Genomic DNA, 16,017 nt, shown 5'->3' with positions numbered 1-16,017 from the left:
TCTTGTTTGACCAGACAGTATACAGCCTATGTCTCTCCCTAAGCGAAGGAGTGCCTTTGGGGTAACTGGGTTCTACTTGTCCTTTTGTTAGTCCTGAGTAGCCTTTGTTGGGCGTTTTAACTTGGTCCTCTTTAGAAAAAATAATGGATTTTTTGGCAGTGCTTTTTAGGGGAAATTAGAAATGTGTACCATTCCCTCTCACTATCGGGACTTATTGGAAGATGAGCTTTCCTCAAGCGCATATTCTTGGGATCATTAGCTTTTAAGAGGGAAACAACCTCTCTTGGCTGTTCCCTGTAATCGTGCTATTCTATTGAGCTACAGACCGTGGTTTTGCATTGACACCTGAGCCCGGCTTTTCCCAAACTCTGCTTCTTCCAGACTTCTTCTGTGGGAAATATGGAACCTGGAGACTGTGGGACAACAAAAGTGGCTAGGCTTCAACTTTTACAATTTTTTTGTGCCAAGTAAAAATGGCCTCTGTATTGTTGCTATAAGAAGAAGGGCTAAAGGCAATCATACAAGAGTAACTACTGCTTTCAACCTGGTCGTTGTAAGAGTAGTTGTACTGCACAGACCCTATTCTGTGTGATTGTTGCACCTGTATTGTGCAGTAACTCCAAACCCAAGAGTTAGGAAAGTGATAGTGCAGCACATGTACCAGAAATTATGATAGTTGCTGTACTGCACATGACATGAAGTACCAGGGAGATAGTACTGCACAGTGCCTAGATTAGAAGGAGCTGTGATTGCTGAAGTACATCATTACCCTCTCCTGCGGATGTCTTCATCAATAACCTACTATGACTCTTCATCAACATCACCATTAGTTGTACTACTATATCACCATCACTTCTAACCTTAGATGTGTATCACTCTCACTAAGAACATCAGTGCAATAAGTCACGTACATATCCTACACCCCCGAGTCACCTCACCACTAACTCAATCCTTGTATCACACTCAGAGCTAGCAAAAGTATTGCATCACCATCACCAACAACCAGTGCTCTAATGGCATTCACCACTAGCCTTGGAGCTAAATCGGATACCCAACTACCAGCGGCCCAGCATCGCCTCCCCACTATGTACATCCTCGTATCACAGCCACCACTAGCTCCTCCTCTCTAGCACACATACCACAAGTTCCAGCTTTTATCATGCTTACAACTAGCTGCTGCCCTGTACCACATTCGCCATTAACACAACGCCAATAATACTTGCACAGGTAACTCCAGCCCTGTATCACATCCATCACTACAGAAAGGCCTTTATCACCATTTCAGTTAACAACACGCCCTTATCACTCGGTGTCAAAGGAAAGCATCACACATGGATTCCCCAATATGTTTCATATATATCTGGTGTATTCTTCATTAAAATGTAGCAGTTCTGAAAATTACTCTTACAAGGGGCCTGGAAAATTGCCTGGATTTTCCGTAACCTATGAGTTACAAATGCAGGGGAATTGGTCCCTCTGGGAGTGGGAACACTCCAGGCCAATAAAAGTGGTACCCTGAGGGTTCCCTTAGAAATGAGAAATTACTGTGGAAATTAGTGATTTCATGTCTTATTCCCTGGAAATTCCTCAATCCCCCCCAGAATTTCACAAGAAGATGTCATTTGTTAACTACCAGACTGATTTAGACTTCCGGTGCGGTTGTTAGTCTTATCTCGACCATACGGAAAGTAAGATACTGGTAAGCCCGCCAACTAGTAGTGCACCAAGGACTACCCTTAGTATGAATTAAGTATTTAACTAGATCTCTTGTGCCCCTAATTCGCTGCTCCTCTACCCTTCACACTTAATCAAAATATGTACCACCTCTACCAGTAACTATAGGCTTGCACCACCTTTGTCCCTCATCCACTGCCTGCAGACCCACCTCTCTTAACCAGCCCCCCACTCCTCCACCCTACAATCTTCTCCCATCACCACCGTCCACAGGCTTCCCGGGGAACAGGCAATGATCTCTTTCCTCCCAGAGGAGGCAGCACACACCAAGCACATGTACCTGTGAGAGGTAAAGTTGTCATAGGAGCCCACTGTGTAATGCCGGAAGAGGCGCTTCGTGCGATCTTCACGTGTTTCTGGAAGGCAAGAAAAACGATGGATTGTCAGAAATTTATCTTCTTGATTGTTCTCTGTGCAGTACAGCGGGCATGCCTTTAGCATTTTTCCAGTATCACCACAATCAGTCAATCAATTTATACTACTTTTTTTCTGAATTCAAAAGTCGTAAAGGCTCTGACTCCCAAAAACGTTTTATATTTACTGAAGAAATCTGACATACAAAGCTCTTGTTAAACGGTTATAAATCCAAATGCACGCCAACTGCAATCCTCGTAAACCAATCACATGCTTTCATTTAGCAAATTATTGCACGGAAAGTCAGTAGCAGACCACCTAAGCATCTCATTTTTGTTCCACCATCTTCCCCTGTTGCTCTCTATACTTAGTGCTGCAGTTAGAAACTTCCCCAGCACCACCTTTTGATTGCAACACGGGCTATTAATAATCTCATAAAAAAATTGCAAAAAACACAAGGTGCAGATTTAATGGCACAGGGCGGATTCTGCTAATTCTGTTTGAACTCCTTCGAAGTAAACCGTAGTATATGGTTATCAGTCCTACCCCAAATCTATTCATTTCTTTTGTCTCATGCACCGTACACGTCCATTAAAGACAACACCCTGGGATTAGGGACATTTTGAGTGGGAGGTCTGCTCTGACAGAAGGTTTGGGCAGCTCTGTCACTTCTTCTGGGTGCTATAATGTAGAAAACGTTTTGAGCCGCTATAGGTGGAAGATCTCTAAACAAAGACGGTTGACCCTGTTTGCTACATTTATCCTTCAAATAGGCAATCCTGATTTTTCTCTCCCAATGTTCCAACTGAAGTATGTCAGATGGGACCATAATTATGAAAATAATCCAGAGAGGATTCAACACAGAAACGCAAATCAACAGCCAGTGCAGCTACCTCGGTAGTCATAATTAAGGCTCACAGTTTTCCATTTTTAGTGATCTATACCCCCATTTTATCAATACTGGAGCCCGGGGACCCCCACTGAATCATTATTGGAACACAGGGACCCCCAAGGAGTCATTACTGATAGTTGGGACCTAATATTATTAAATTTTTTAAGCCGCCGCGGACCCCCTGAGGAGGCTTCGCGGACCCCCTGGGGTCCCCGGCCCACAGGTTGGGAACCACTGATCTATACAGATGAATGTACACAATTTTCTGTCTTTATTTTTAGAACCAGCGAAATGTGCTTCTTTTAAGTGGCTCTCTGTGCTGTCTTTCATGAATTCCAGGCAAACCGCTGACCAGATAGACTGCATGGGAAGTTAAGAAAGGGTGACATTTTAATATAGGTAATACCTCAACATATCAGCATATATATGTTGAAAGAATGCTAATATTTTCCTGTGGGTTTATTGTTATACTTGGCTGTTAATTTGCTATTACACTACATGCATCAAAGTATGAGTGCTTATTTATCAGTTAAATAAATGCAGAATTATACATTTTTACAACTTAATTTAGTAACATAATAAATACACATAAATAGTGAAAAGATGGCTAAAAATAATAATAGATAAATACCGACAGAAATGTTAAAAAAGTAAATATCATAAAATATCATAAAAACCAGGAGCCTTAGTCATAATGTGGCACATTTAACAGGGTGCCTACAATGCACATATGCCCCTCCGAGAGTTATATCGAACTGGCTTATCTTGATGTGCTGCTAAAGGGTGATGGTGCTATGAAGGTCACAACTGAAGTTTGTTAGGCTTGTTTCAGGAAAACTGAATAGCTGGAAAAGTACTATGGTTTGTGCAACCTGTGCCACCTTTAGATAAAAGTCGAGCTTAACTGACAGCTTGTCCCTTTACTAAGGACTCCAGTATGCCCAGTGGGAGATAACAGACAGTGAAATTACTATTAAATGGCGAAAGCATGTGAAGCTATTCTGGATCATACATACAAAGCTTCTTTGACGGACAGAAATAGCACAAATCACAGAATCAGGCCATTTGAGACCGTAAAAAAGTATCTTTAAATGTAAAAAAAAGGCAAATTGTGATTTGTTAACTTGTTACTGAATCACAATTTAGGTTTGAGATTTGGTATTTGGAAGGAGTATATTTAGGGAACCACTTTGTTTTGTGATGGAATTATGGTTGCAAAACATCATTTGTTTACTGTTAGTTAGTGGTAACAATTATCAAGGGGGCAGGGGTGCCGAAAGGTTCCTTTCTCCTTCTGAGAATGTTAAACAAAATATTTTTTCAGTTGCCTTGTAGACCACTGCCTGCTCTTAAAATAAGAAACTTAAACATTTCATTTTTTGTTTTTGAAATGTATCCCATTTTCCTTTGAGGAAAACTGATGCATTAAAAAAAACATAACTTAAAAGCAATCACAGACATGGCTATCTGCTGACTCTAGCAGGCCACCATCCCAGTAATGGCTATCATTCCTTCTGGGTTGCAAAATGCAACCTATCTCTTTAATACTCATGATGGAGGTTGATTTGCGAACCACTAGGAATTGCTAATTAAAAATTGTACGGGTTCTTACATTAGGAATTGTGATTCCTTAATTGCGAATTGGTAAGAAACACAATTTAGAAATTGCAGTTACTAATTTTTGTACATCTGTCCCTCTGTTCTCTACTGAGAACTGGAAAAAGATCTGGCACAGAGGCCAGCTTTTCCATAACTCCATTACTGTTTTTACTAGGAAGTGGAGTTTTGACATCAGAATGGAATTGGCTAGATCATCTCAGAAAAGATGTATTTTCTTTATAAGCGGGGTGATCGCTGCCTATTTTAGAACATGTGGCACTGTCACTTCGATGAAAAGCTGATTGACGAGACAAGTCATGCAAGGAGTAAGGGCTTTTGGCAATCATTGGTTAAGAGTGGCTTTTTGTGAGCATACAGGAGGTTTTGGGTGTTTTTCTGCATAAAATACAGATTTTTTTTTAATTCTAAAAACGTGGGGCCAGTACACATTTTTGGTACAGATGGAAAGGTTGCAGAGCACAGGGTTGGAATTGCAATAACATGGTATTTATGGACATTGTACAGAGTAATCTAGGGACCTTATATCACAACTTATATATTTATTTACCCTACTTACTATCCTAGCTTTCTTAAATGCGGCCAAAGCTCTTATAATAACAAGTACTTGACAGTAGAGAGAAAAAAATTGAACCACACTCCCAAATACAGTATCAGGCAGTGAGACTTGAAGAGCACAGGTTGATCATTATGGGGAAAGATGAAGAGATAAAAGGGAGACATGTTGAGTGGGGCTGTTGTAACGTGCTTTGAGGCCAGGGCTATGAACTAATGTCCAGCATGAATCTCTGAGCTTAAGTCATTAAGATATATTTAGTTCAGCTCTAACATGGGTAGCTTAGAAGAAGAGGAGTCATACAATCTATGGAATAGCAATATTTACACTCAGGCAATTCTTAGAGTAGGAGTGACCAGCTCTCTGCGTCTGATGCACTTTGGTTTAGAATTGAAGAAGCTGGGTGAAATAGCTTTTCTCCGAGTAATAATGTTCGTAGGATCAAAGAGAAATGAACTAGAGTAATGGGAGTTCTTCATAGAAAAGCTGAGTTGTCAACCATTGATAGTAATATTCCTGTGTTCTAACTAAAAAAAACAACAACACACAGGCAGAAAGTGAACAATCCCAGCGCTGTGAGGGCAGCCATACAAACAGCATAGGTACCACAACAAAGACAATTATTTTTAATGTTCTGCACCTGACAACGTTTCCCTCGCCTTCCTTTAGAGACACTGCCATTGTGCTGTTTTGAAAGAAGGTATGCTACTTGAGGTGAAGAGCGGACTTTGGATGACTTTTAAGGAGTCTCTATCCCTCTCCTTTTTGATAAACAGGAGCTACACGTATTTGGAAATCAATAGGTCTTGCCTTTAAAAGGTGGGTGCTGCCATACTGACTTTGCCAATTATATATTGGACTAGCATTCAAGCTTCCACATACTCTATCAAAAATTTTTATTTACTGTTCTAAAATGGCCACCAGCAATGTTGGAATGGCAAATGTATATGCAAAAATGGTCCTAGCTGCATAATGTTGAATATGCATGCATGCTCATGCATGTGAAAAAAAAACATTCCAAGATGTTCAATAATGCTGCACTACCCTGAGTGGTCATCTTTAAATGTTTTTTTCCATTCCTAATTGCACATCATATTCATCTCGCCTTCCACACAGCACTTAATGCAGTCTATCACCTCGTGAGATACTTCACACTCGTCATCATAGCTGGCGAACAATGGGGCCCCCGGCGCTCCTATGCGCAAAACGGGGGCCTCCATTATACTCTGGTGTCAGAGGAGGGCGCCATGCACTTCCTCACTTTTATAGACAGGCCCCTCTGGGGACCGTGATTACTGGGGGCCCCCCAGGGCCTCAACCGGCCCTCACGAGGGGGGCCAAAGCCAGCAAAAACAACTTAGGGCAGGAGGGGGGCACCACGCACCCCCTCCGGTTCTCATGCCATCTCATCACATCTGTCATCGCAGCTCAGTACAATCTTCACACTGCTCATCACACCCCATTCATCACGGTTCATAACAGTTCACCTGTTGGGTCCATCAAAGCTACCATTGCAGCTCATATTATCTATCATCCCAGCTCAATTTATTTACTATCACAGCACATCACATTCTCACACGGCTCATCACCTAAATATCATAGTTTATGCAATTGGTCATTATTCTACAAATTTGTCACTATTCTACATAAGGCACACACAAAGGGATATCTTCTGTTTGAAAATATGAAGGTATCAATCTTTTCTGATTTCACTGCACAGATTCAGAGGCAAAGGGCCTCCTTCACAGCAGTAAAAAGATAGATGCATGAGTGAGGGCTCCAATATGTCTTAATGTACGTGGCCAAGCAATGTCTGCACATTGAGGGACAATCTCTCTTCTTTGCCAGTGCCCTCGAAGCATTGCAAGGCTGGAGTAGCATGACGAAGGTGAGGGGAAGTTGCTGGAGGGCTGCACTTAAGGACATAAATCGTAACAACTTTTCTGAAGACACAGGGATAGCTTCCTCGAAGCTGGTGAACTGGGAGACATTCAAGACAGTGGTCAGGGGGCATTGTATAGCCATTACAGCCAGAGTCCATGCAGAACTCAGTGATGATATTAACAAGCAGGAGACGCTGTTGACCAAGATAAAGTAGGAGACTACAAGTGACCCAGGAGCAGTTGCAGGCTGAAAGGGAAAATTTTTCACTTCTGATTGAAAGCTTAAAAGGTAACAGTTACAAGCAATATCTCAGTTAAGTAGACAATAAAAGAAATAAGTCTGGGAGGCTTCTAGCATGGTTAGCCAACCCAGAATGGAGAGTATCATTGATATTAAAGATTGCAATGATAAGGGGGAACTTGTTTGTAACCAGACAGAGATAAATGTAACCTTCAAGACCTACTATAAAACATAACAAACACCCGAGGGCCCTGTAGATGCATAAACATTACAAGAGTACTTCATGGGAGTTGCTGCACACAGGACACATCATGAGGAGATTGAATCCCCCAGTGGGGAGGTCTCGCTTCAGGAAGTCCAAAGAGCTTTTAGAGAACTGGCTAGGGTATAGGTTCCTGGATTGCATGGCCTACCCATAACGTTTTATGCATCCTAGGCCAATATCCTTGTCAGGAATCTGAATGAAATGTTTAATGACGCCAGGAAATCCAGTTGCCCTCACAAACAATGAGAGAAGTGATTATTGTTGGTTTCCCTAAAAAGAGCAGAGACAAAGCGCTAGTGGCCTCTTGTAGGCCATTATCTATGCTCAATGCAGACTATAAAATATTGAGCAAACTTCAAGCAAATAGACTGCTCCCAAAAATGTATGAGCTGACAAAGTGTGACTTGCGGAGGCAAACGGCAGGCTTCCCCCTATCTCCAGTGATGTTTACCATAGCAGGGTAGCCCTTGGCACTTTTGTTCAGGGTGGCACACTCCCATCAGGGCCTCAAGCTTAACAGGACACCCTCTTACATATTGCTATTCAGGGGCCATATGTTGTTATTTCTGTGTCGACGGGTAAGAAATCAAAGGCTACTACATCGTCGACATGGATACCATTGATGGCTCCATCGACATCCGTACCGGAAACTATAGCTCTGTCGATGACAACTCTGTAGACAGCAGCTCCGACGACACCAGCTCCGTCAGCGACAGCTCTGTCGATGGCAACTTTGAGAATGACAACACCGTCGACAACGGCTCCGACAATGAGTGCACCGTCGATGACAACGCTGTCGACTGCTCGATTCTTTCCTGCAGACACACCCACGACACCTATACCGTTGAAAATAGTGGATTCAGCTAAATGTTCCTCTTTACACTTAAGAGTGATAACAATAAAACGAAATCCACCTGAGACATTGCTAGCTTCACATACCTCACCCAGTAAGGTGTCACCTCTACCTTAAGAACATCTTCTCGATGAAGATGAAGAGTTAAATGGAGATGAGTACTCCGATGATGGTCTGTTTCCGGTGGCACGTAGTCCTTCAGACCTATGACCTAAATGCCAGGAAGAGGATGAGGAAGAGAGTGAAGAGTTATATATTCAACAATTGTTTCATGATCAACAACACACATGTTCGCAAGAACAACAGCGTGAGCCAACAGTGCAGATGCCAGTGCCATCAATGGCCAATTTGCAGCCTATGATGCAAGATTGCTACAATAGATTCCCACCACCAGGATCAACAACTCCGCTGCAGCATCCACAGCTACCCTTAAGACTTCTTCCAGAGACTGATCCTCAGAGTTTCAGGTACCTACAGTACTGTTACCACCTCCATCTTCACCTCCTGAAAATGATCTGCCTTCCTCGGAAGAGGATCATGAAGAAAGGGAAATCCAGGATACTGCCTCACTCCCCAATTAATGGGATGACTATCAGACGCAAATGCCATCCCCCTCCACTCCACTACCAGATGATTCTCCGCCACAACACATGGGAGGATTCCATAGTGTAATGGAAAGAACAGCCAAGAGATTCCAGCTTCCCTTTGTAACAAAGCAGTCAGATTGCTTCCTTTTTTACTTTAAAGAAGACACCAGAAAGTCAGTTTGCACGATCCCGATTTTAGACTTCATCTGGGAAGAAGGCCTTAAAGTGATGCAGACCCCATCCTCCATACCAGTGTTGCTTCTTAGACTAAACAAGAAATACAAGGCGCCGGAAAATTAACCAACTTGTTTGATTAGTCAACCCAAACCTGACTCCATAATAACTCAGGCGGCCCAGCGCAGGTCCAGAAACCCATCCTCTCCACTTTCTGTGCCCCCAGATAAGTAAGGACGCCGCTTAGATACAATAGGAAAGAAATTCTCCACAATGGCGGCTACAACGGTCAGGGAAGCAAACTCGTTGGCGATTCTAGGCCGATACGACCCCCAGATGTGGTCGGACATCCCTCAATACATTGAACTCCTTCCCGAGGATCCTAGAGCTGAAGCATGAAAGATATTACAAGAGGGAGGAAAGATCTCTGCTGATATCATAGACTGTGCAATAGATGTGTTGTCCACAGGTTTACGTCAGCTAGCCAGAGCAGCAGTACTAAGACGACAGGGTTGGCTAAAGGCCACTTCCCTACGCCCAGAAGTTCAGATGAAAGTTCTGGACATGCCATATGATGGGGAACTACTGTTTGGCAAGAATGTCAATGGCATGCTACAATCAATAAAAACAGACACAGACACAGCTAGATCGTTGGGTACTCTACAATTCAGAAAGCAGCCCTTTTGAGGGGCAAGAGGTAGAGGACTTTGTTCCTACAGTGGTGGCCTGCACCAATATAGACAGTACCAGGGCCAGTTTCGTTCAGCCACCAATCAACAACAATCCTATAGGCAGCCACCATCTGCAGCCTACAGACATTCCACCAGAGGAAAGTCTACTTATAGTGGCAAGGACACATCCAGAAAACACTGACCTACACCAGGTGCCTGACTTCAACCCCTAGTCCAAATCTCAGATAGGATGCAGAATTTCCAGCGTCTCCCGCCAGTAGTCCCAGATCACCTCAGACCGATGGGTTCTCGATATTATCAACAGAGGGCATACCCTGGAATTTCAGCAACCTCCTCCAGATGTACCAGTGCGAGAACCCCTACCTTCCCACTTAAAAGAGCTCCTTTTACAAATTTCCACAATGATGGACAAGGGAGCAATAGAGATCATACCGAAGTCTCAGAGGGGAACCGGCTTCTACTCTTGCTTTTTCCTCATCCGGAAAAAGACAGGAGACTTGCGCCCCATCTTAGATCTGCGATGTCTAAACAAATTCCTAAAAAAAACAATAATTTTGGATGGTCACTCTTCAGAATGTATTACAATTGTTCAACCATGGGGATCACATGACAGCCTTAGATCTCCAGGACTCCTATTCTCATATCCCTATTCACCCCAGCCACAGTAAAGTCTTACTCTTTAAGATAGCAGGCACCCACTACCAATTAAGAGTGTTACCATTCGGTCTGAGATCAGCTCCTCGAGTATTTACTAAGGTCTTAGCTCCGTGGTAGCTTACCTCAGACAAAATGGAGTTCAAGTATTTTCATAGTTGGAGAATTGGCTATTAAAAGCAACCACAGAATCCAGGGCAGCCAGAGACACAGCAACATGCCTATCCCTCTTCCAGAGATTAGGTCTCTCAGTCAACAACCAAAAATCACACCTAATGCCGTCAACCAATATCACCTTTCTAGGAGTCGTATTAGATACAGAACAAGCAAAAGCTTTCGCCTCTCAAGACAGGCAGAAGAAGATTTGAAATCTAGCGCTCCGCCTCAGCAAAGGAAAGTCCACTTCTGTCCAGATTTACAAATCTTATCTGGGAATGCCGCCCTCTTGCATTCCGTTGATACTGCCCTCTCCACATGAGACCACTTCTGCAACAATTAGACAGCCAGTGGACACAAATAAATGGATCGATCGATGACATCGTCCAAATAACCCCACCAATGAAGTAGGCCATGGAATGGTGGTCGAAGACGCCCCACATCTCAAAAGGTCTCTCCTTTCTGAATCAAATCCCAGGACATGTTATGACCACAGACACGTCCCTGGATGGATGGGGCGTGCACAAGGAAGACCTGACAGTGAGAGGGAAATGGAAAACCCAGGAAGCAGTGCTCCACATCAACTTGTTAGAATTAAAAGCTGTCTTCCTTGCGCTCAAGTCCTTCCTGATCAAGATCAGGGGCTCATCGTTTTTTGTCTGAACCCACAACACCACAAGCATTCACTACCTCAATAAGCAGGGTGGTACAAAATCGCCAGCGCTGTCTCTCTAGGCGCAGGAGATATAGAATTGGGCACTTTGACATCACATAACTCTCAGAAGAGACCACGTTCCAGGAGTATCCAACACTCTTGCGGACTCATTAAGCAGGACCTCAACAACCTGCCACAAGTGAGAGCTCAACCAGACAACTCTCAATCATCTTTTTCTTTGCTGGGGCAAGCCCAGTTTGGACCTCTTTGCCACAAAGGAAAACACGAAATGCCAGTACTACGCAAGCTGGCAACCGCAGAGAGGGTTGAGGGGGAATGCATTTTTGATCAAATAGTCAGGGCTTTTGCTTATGCTTTTTCTCCTGCTTCCGCTAATCCCAAAGGTTCTAAAGATGAAGAGAGAACCTTGCCAGCTGTTACTCATAGCTCCCAGATGGCCATGCCAGTTCTGATTCACAGAGCTCATGCTACTCTCGGAACAATCCACATTCTGTTGGAACCATTACCGAACTTACTGACGATGTATCGAGAGCAGGTCTGTCATCCCAACCCAACTTCTCTTTGGTTATCAGCCTGGCTACTGAATTCAATGAATTTGCTGACCTAAACATCCCAACAGATTATTGTGAAGTGCTTGCTAATGCTAGAGCCAAGATTACAAATAAAACATACAAACTCAAATGGAAGAGATTCTGTGTATGGTGTAAGGATTCCAATGTCCACCCTCTGACATCTTCTCCAGGGCAGATGCTTCCGTATCTTCTTCACTTGGCAAAATCAGGTCTCTCTCACTCATCCTTCAAGGTTCATATGGCAGCCATTTCTAGATTTCGCAGTACTGCTAATTCACCATCTTGTGGTCCTCCAGAATAGTAAAACAATTCCTAAAGGGGCTATTCAGATTGTTTCCTCCAGTGAAAATCCCTCCTCCTCCCTGTCACCTCAATATTGTACACTCACAAATGATGAAGCATCCATTTGAGCCTATACACAGAGCAGACTTGAAACACATTTCCTGGAAAACAGCTCTTTTCCTAGCACTTACTTCAGCATAGAGAGTCTGTGACATTCAGGCTTTTACAATCTCTCAAGCCTTTCTCCAATTTATATCAGACACTGTTATCCTTAGAACTAATCCTAAATTTATCCCCAAAGTTCCCTCGAGCTTTCATCTGAATGAACCAGTGGGATTGAAGACTTTCTTCCCAAACCCCCAAACTGCAGCAGAGCGCTACATTCCCTAGATATCAAGAGATGTCTCAAATTCTACTTACAAAAAACTAGCACCTTTTGCCAGGCTGATCAATTGTTTGTAGGCTATGGACAATTAAGGAAAGGATATCCCATTACCAAACAGACTATAGCTCGGTGGATCCCCACCGCCATACAATTTTGTCACCAGCTAGCAGGAAAACCGCTGACAGCCAACGTCAAAGCCCACTCCACCAGAGCTGTCTCCGCCTCCACAGCTCTCTGTACAGGGGTGCCTTTACAGCAAATATGCACAACGGCAAAGTGGTCTAGCAGCCACACCTTCATCCAGCACTACTGCCCAGATACCGCAGACAGGATGGACGCAGCAGTAGGACAAGCGGTTCTACGAAATGTATTTCCCTAAGGTGGGACAATAAGTCTTTGCCCACGGACACTAATATAAATATATATATATATATATGTATACCTTATGTTTACTGCTAATTATTCTGATTCAAGCATGTGAATCTATGAAAGATTCCCCGATACTGGAGAAGAAAATAAGTTACTTACCTGGAACTGGTTCTTCAGTATTGGTATCTTTCAAAGATTCATATGCGACCCACCCTCCTCCCCATAGAGGCTCACCTCATGTCTTGTTCCTTTATACATCACTTGTGCTAGAAAATCTGAGAGACTGGAGCCTCTGTGGTGAGGGTTCGAAAGGGTGTTCTCGTCTTATTGGCTGGACTTTGCGTCATTTCTAATAACACTAATAACATAAGCTATTTAAGTGAATGTATTTTTCCATTAACTTCAATGTTAAATTTTAATTTACTGCTTTCTATGTACCGTGGGACTCCTAATTCGACAACGGGGAATGGATCATGCATGTGAATCTATGAAAGATACCAATACTGGAGAACCACAGTTACAGGTAAGTAACTTATTTTCATACTTCACTTCTAAAAGAATCACTCGTGTTTTTCAGGGTGCACTGGCTTGTATCACCTGAGGAAAATGAGAGTGAGAAGCTGTATAGCTCTTCCTAGTACAGTGCATGATGCTTCAAAATAGGTTAAATGGGAAACCCCTTGGCAGCAGAGTTTGGGGGTGCAGGCCATTTCCCCCTCCTCCCGAACAGCCTCTTGCAAACCCTGACAAACAATCTAGAAAACATTTACATTTCTGCAGTCTCTCCATTAGGGGTTTGCATATCTTTTTACATTTTCTGTTAATTTATTCTATTGAATATCTCAACTGTTACTGATGTCACTGTTCACCTTACATTGCTGACAGAATGGTAACGGATGTAACTTGTGCACCATGGACCTTATAGAATGTTAGCTGATTGGGTAACCAGGTGTTCCTTTCATCTGCTTCCTAGCCTTACTTACTTAGCTATTAGGGTACACAACTGCAACGTTGTGATATCTCAGCAGGGCCTTCAGTGATGTTGCGTGTTGGAAAGAGTTATAAAAATATGTTTTAAGCAAAACAACTAAACGCATTGGAGTTGTGCTGAGACGTGCTGGTATTATCCCTACAAAATCAAAGAAGTGCAGGTAGTCAGCACCTGATGTTGCCTGTCCATTTTCATTGCTCACCTCACCCCTCATCACAAACTTATCATAGCACAGCACCTCTTTCAGCCACTAATTGCGCATGGCATCCCTCACAGACATTATCGAAGATTGCCACACCCATCATATCTATTGTCACAACTCCTCACATCGCCCACCACAGCTTTTATTGCAGCTCATAACACCTATTAATAGGGGGCGTCACTTTTCACATAAAACAAAAAACCATACATAGCTCACTAGATGCATCATCAATGCCCTATGCCTATGTATGCTGCACCTATTCTTGTCTGAGTCTGCCCCATGACCTTGTCCTTTCTGTAGCGCTGCTCGGTTCTAATTTCTCCTATATACGAACGTACAAGCCCCTACCCACTGTTTATCCTTTAACTCCCCGACACGCCGTGTGGGGAAGGCGATCAGAGAGAAAGCGAGTAAGAACGAAAGCGGAGGATTAAAGAAAGCTGCGGTAATCACTCGAAGCCTTACGTCAGCGCGTGCTACGAGGCGCTCGAGCCCCGAGCCTGCGCAGAGCGTCACCAACGGCGGAGCCGCAGCGGAGAGGGAGGGGTGTCCGTCACCGGCTGGGGCCAGCCGAGGATAGCAGGCAGTGTTGGCCTGGGGCAGAGGCCGGTGCGGACGGTGAGCGGCGGGGCACGAACACAGCAGTTGGCTTCAGAAGCTGCGCGAGAAGGGAAGAAACACTGAGAGACAAAGAGCGGGAGAAGGACGTGCTCTGGGCACAGCAGCGTCTGCAGCAGAGCGGGGCGTCAGGATCACTGAAGAAACGGAGCCCCAGCAGCAGTGCGGACAGAAGTGGCAAGGAAAAAACGTTGAAGTGTGGGAGGAAGCTAGAAAGAGAGAACGCCACGGAAACAGACAAAGAGGGCGAGTGGGAGGCAGAAAGCGAGACAGAGAGGACTGATTAAAGGGTAGACGCGCTCCCCTCCAGAAGGAGAGTCCCGGGCATACCGCAGTGTGCCCAGCACGGACAGGATACATTCAACACTGCGGCAGAGAATACAGAGATAGCTGGGAAATAAGGGGCATATGAATGAACACATTTTCCCATAGACACAGAATGGGTAAAACCCTTTGCTACATCTGGCCCTAAGTCTCGCTGGCTTTTGGGGCTAAAGCTCGAGCCTCGCACTGAGCTGCGAAAGGGCAGGGTAGATGGGCAGGAGCGTGACAGGGGAGAGGGATACAGATGGGAAGAATGTAAGAAAAGGGAGAGCGCTTCGTGTATCGGCGGCCAGGGCCAGCTGAGGACACAGCGGCAGTATGTTAGTAGGACACACTGTATACAATACACCACAGCAGACAGTACACGGCAGAAGCGGATAGCAGACTGCGATGATGATGATGAGGGAATGGGACATGAGAGAAGAGAACGAGAGAAAACAAAAGGGGTGAACGATGGGGCGAGATGAGACAGCGGATGACATTCCACTGTTCTTTAGGCTCACCCCGGGTAAGGTAACAACTTATCCTGGGGGAAAAGATTGGAAGGGCTCTCAGAGTCTCTAATATCAGGAGCCGTACTCTGAGGAGTCCGGGTAGAATCAAAAGCAAAGCCCTGTGTATTATAATAAGCTGAACTCCGTGACGGTCTTGCGAGCACCTCCAGGCTTATCTTTTTAGTTAAAGTAACTAATAAGCAGACGCATCCTTTAGGCCGATGAACCTTTTGACTCTTTTAAGATGATCATACCCTATGTAGCACATAAAAGATATCAAATTAAACAATACAAATCATGAGCGAGTCAGTAAAGAACGCACCATGACCCATTTGGCCATGAATAACCACACCTTTTATTATCAGTTAAAAAAATTATTTCCCTAAATTAACAATGCTAAAATCACATGAATTGGTCTCAAAACCATATGATAAAAATATAAAAAC

The 16,017-nt window shown here is 43.9% G+C and overlaps 1 protein-coding gene across 1 annotated transcript in view; it reads right to left on the bottom strand.

The window, feature by feature from the left end:
* Positions 1-16,017, bottom strand: part of SHANK3 (SH3 and multiple ankyrin repeat domains 3) — a 1,519,554-nt gene that overhangs the window by 447,842 nt on the left and 1,055,695 nt on the right. Inside the window, exon 15 of the mRNA XM_069229472.1 lies at positions 2,015-2,090. Within this exon, the coding sequence (XP_069085573.1) occupies positions 2,015-2,090 (76 nt within the window). The remainder of the gene's footprint in view (positions 1-2,014; positions 2,091-16,017) is intronic.

This window comes from Pleurodeles waltl, chromosome 4_1 (genome assembly GCF_031143425.1).
Source record: "Pleurodeles waltl isolate 20211129_DDA chromosome 4_1, aPleWal1.hap1.20221129, whole genome shotgun sequence".
NCBI lineage: Eukaryota > Metazoa > Chordata > Amphibia > Caudata > Salamandridae > Pleurodeles > Pleurodeles waltl.
The sequence above is the reverse complement of the archived record's forward strand: the minus strand, read 5'-3'. Positions and strand labels throughout refer to the sequence as shown.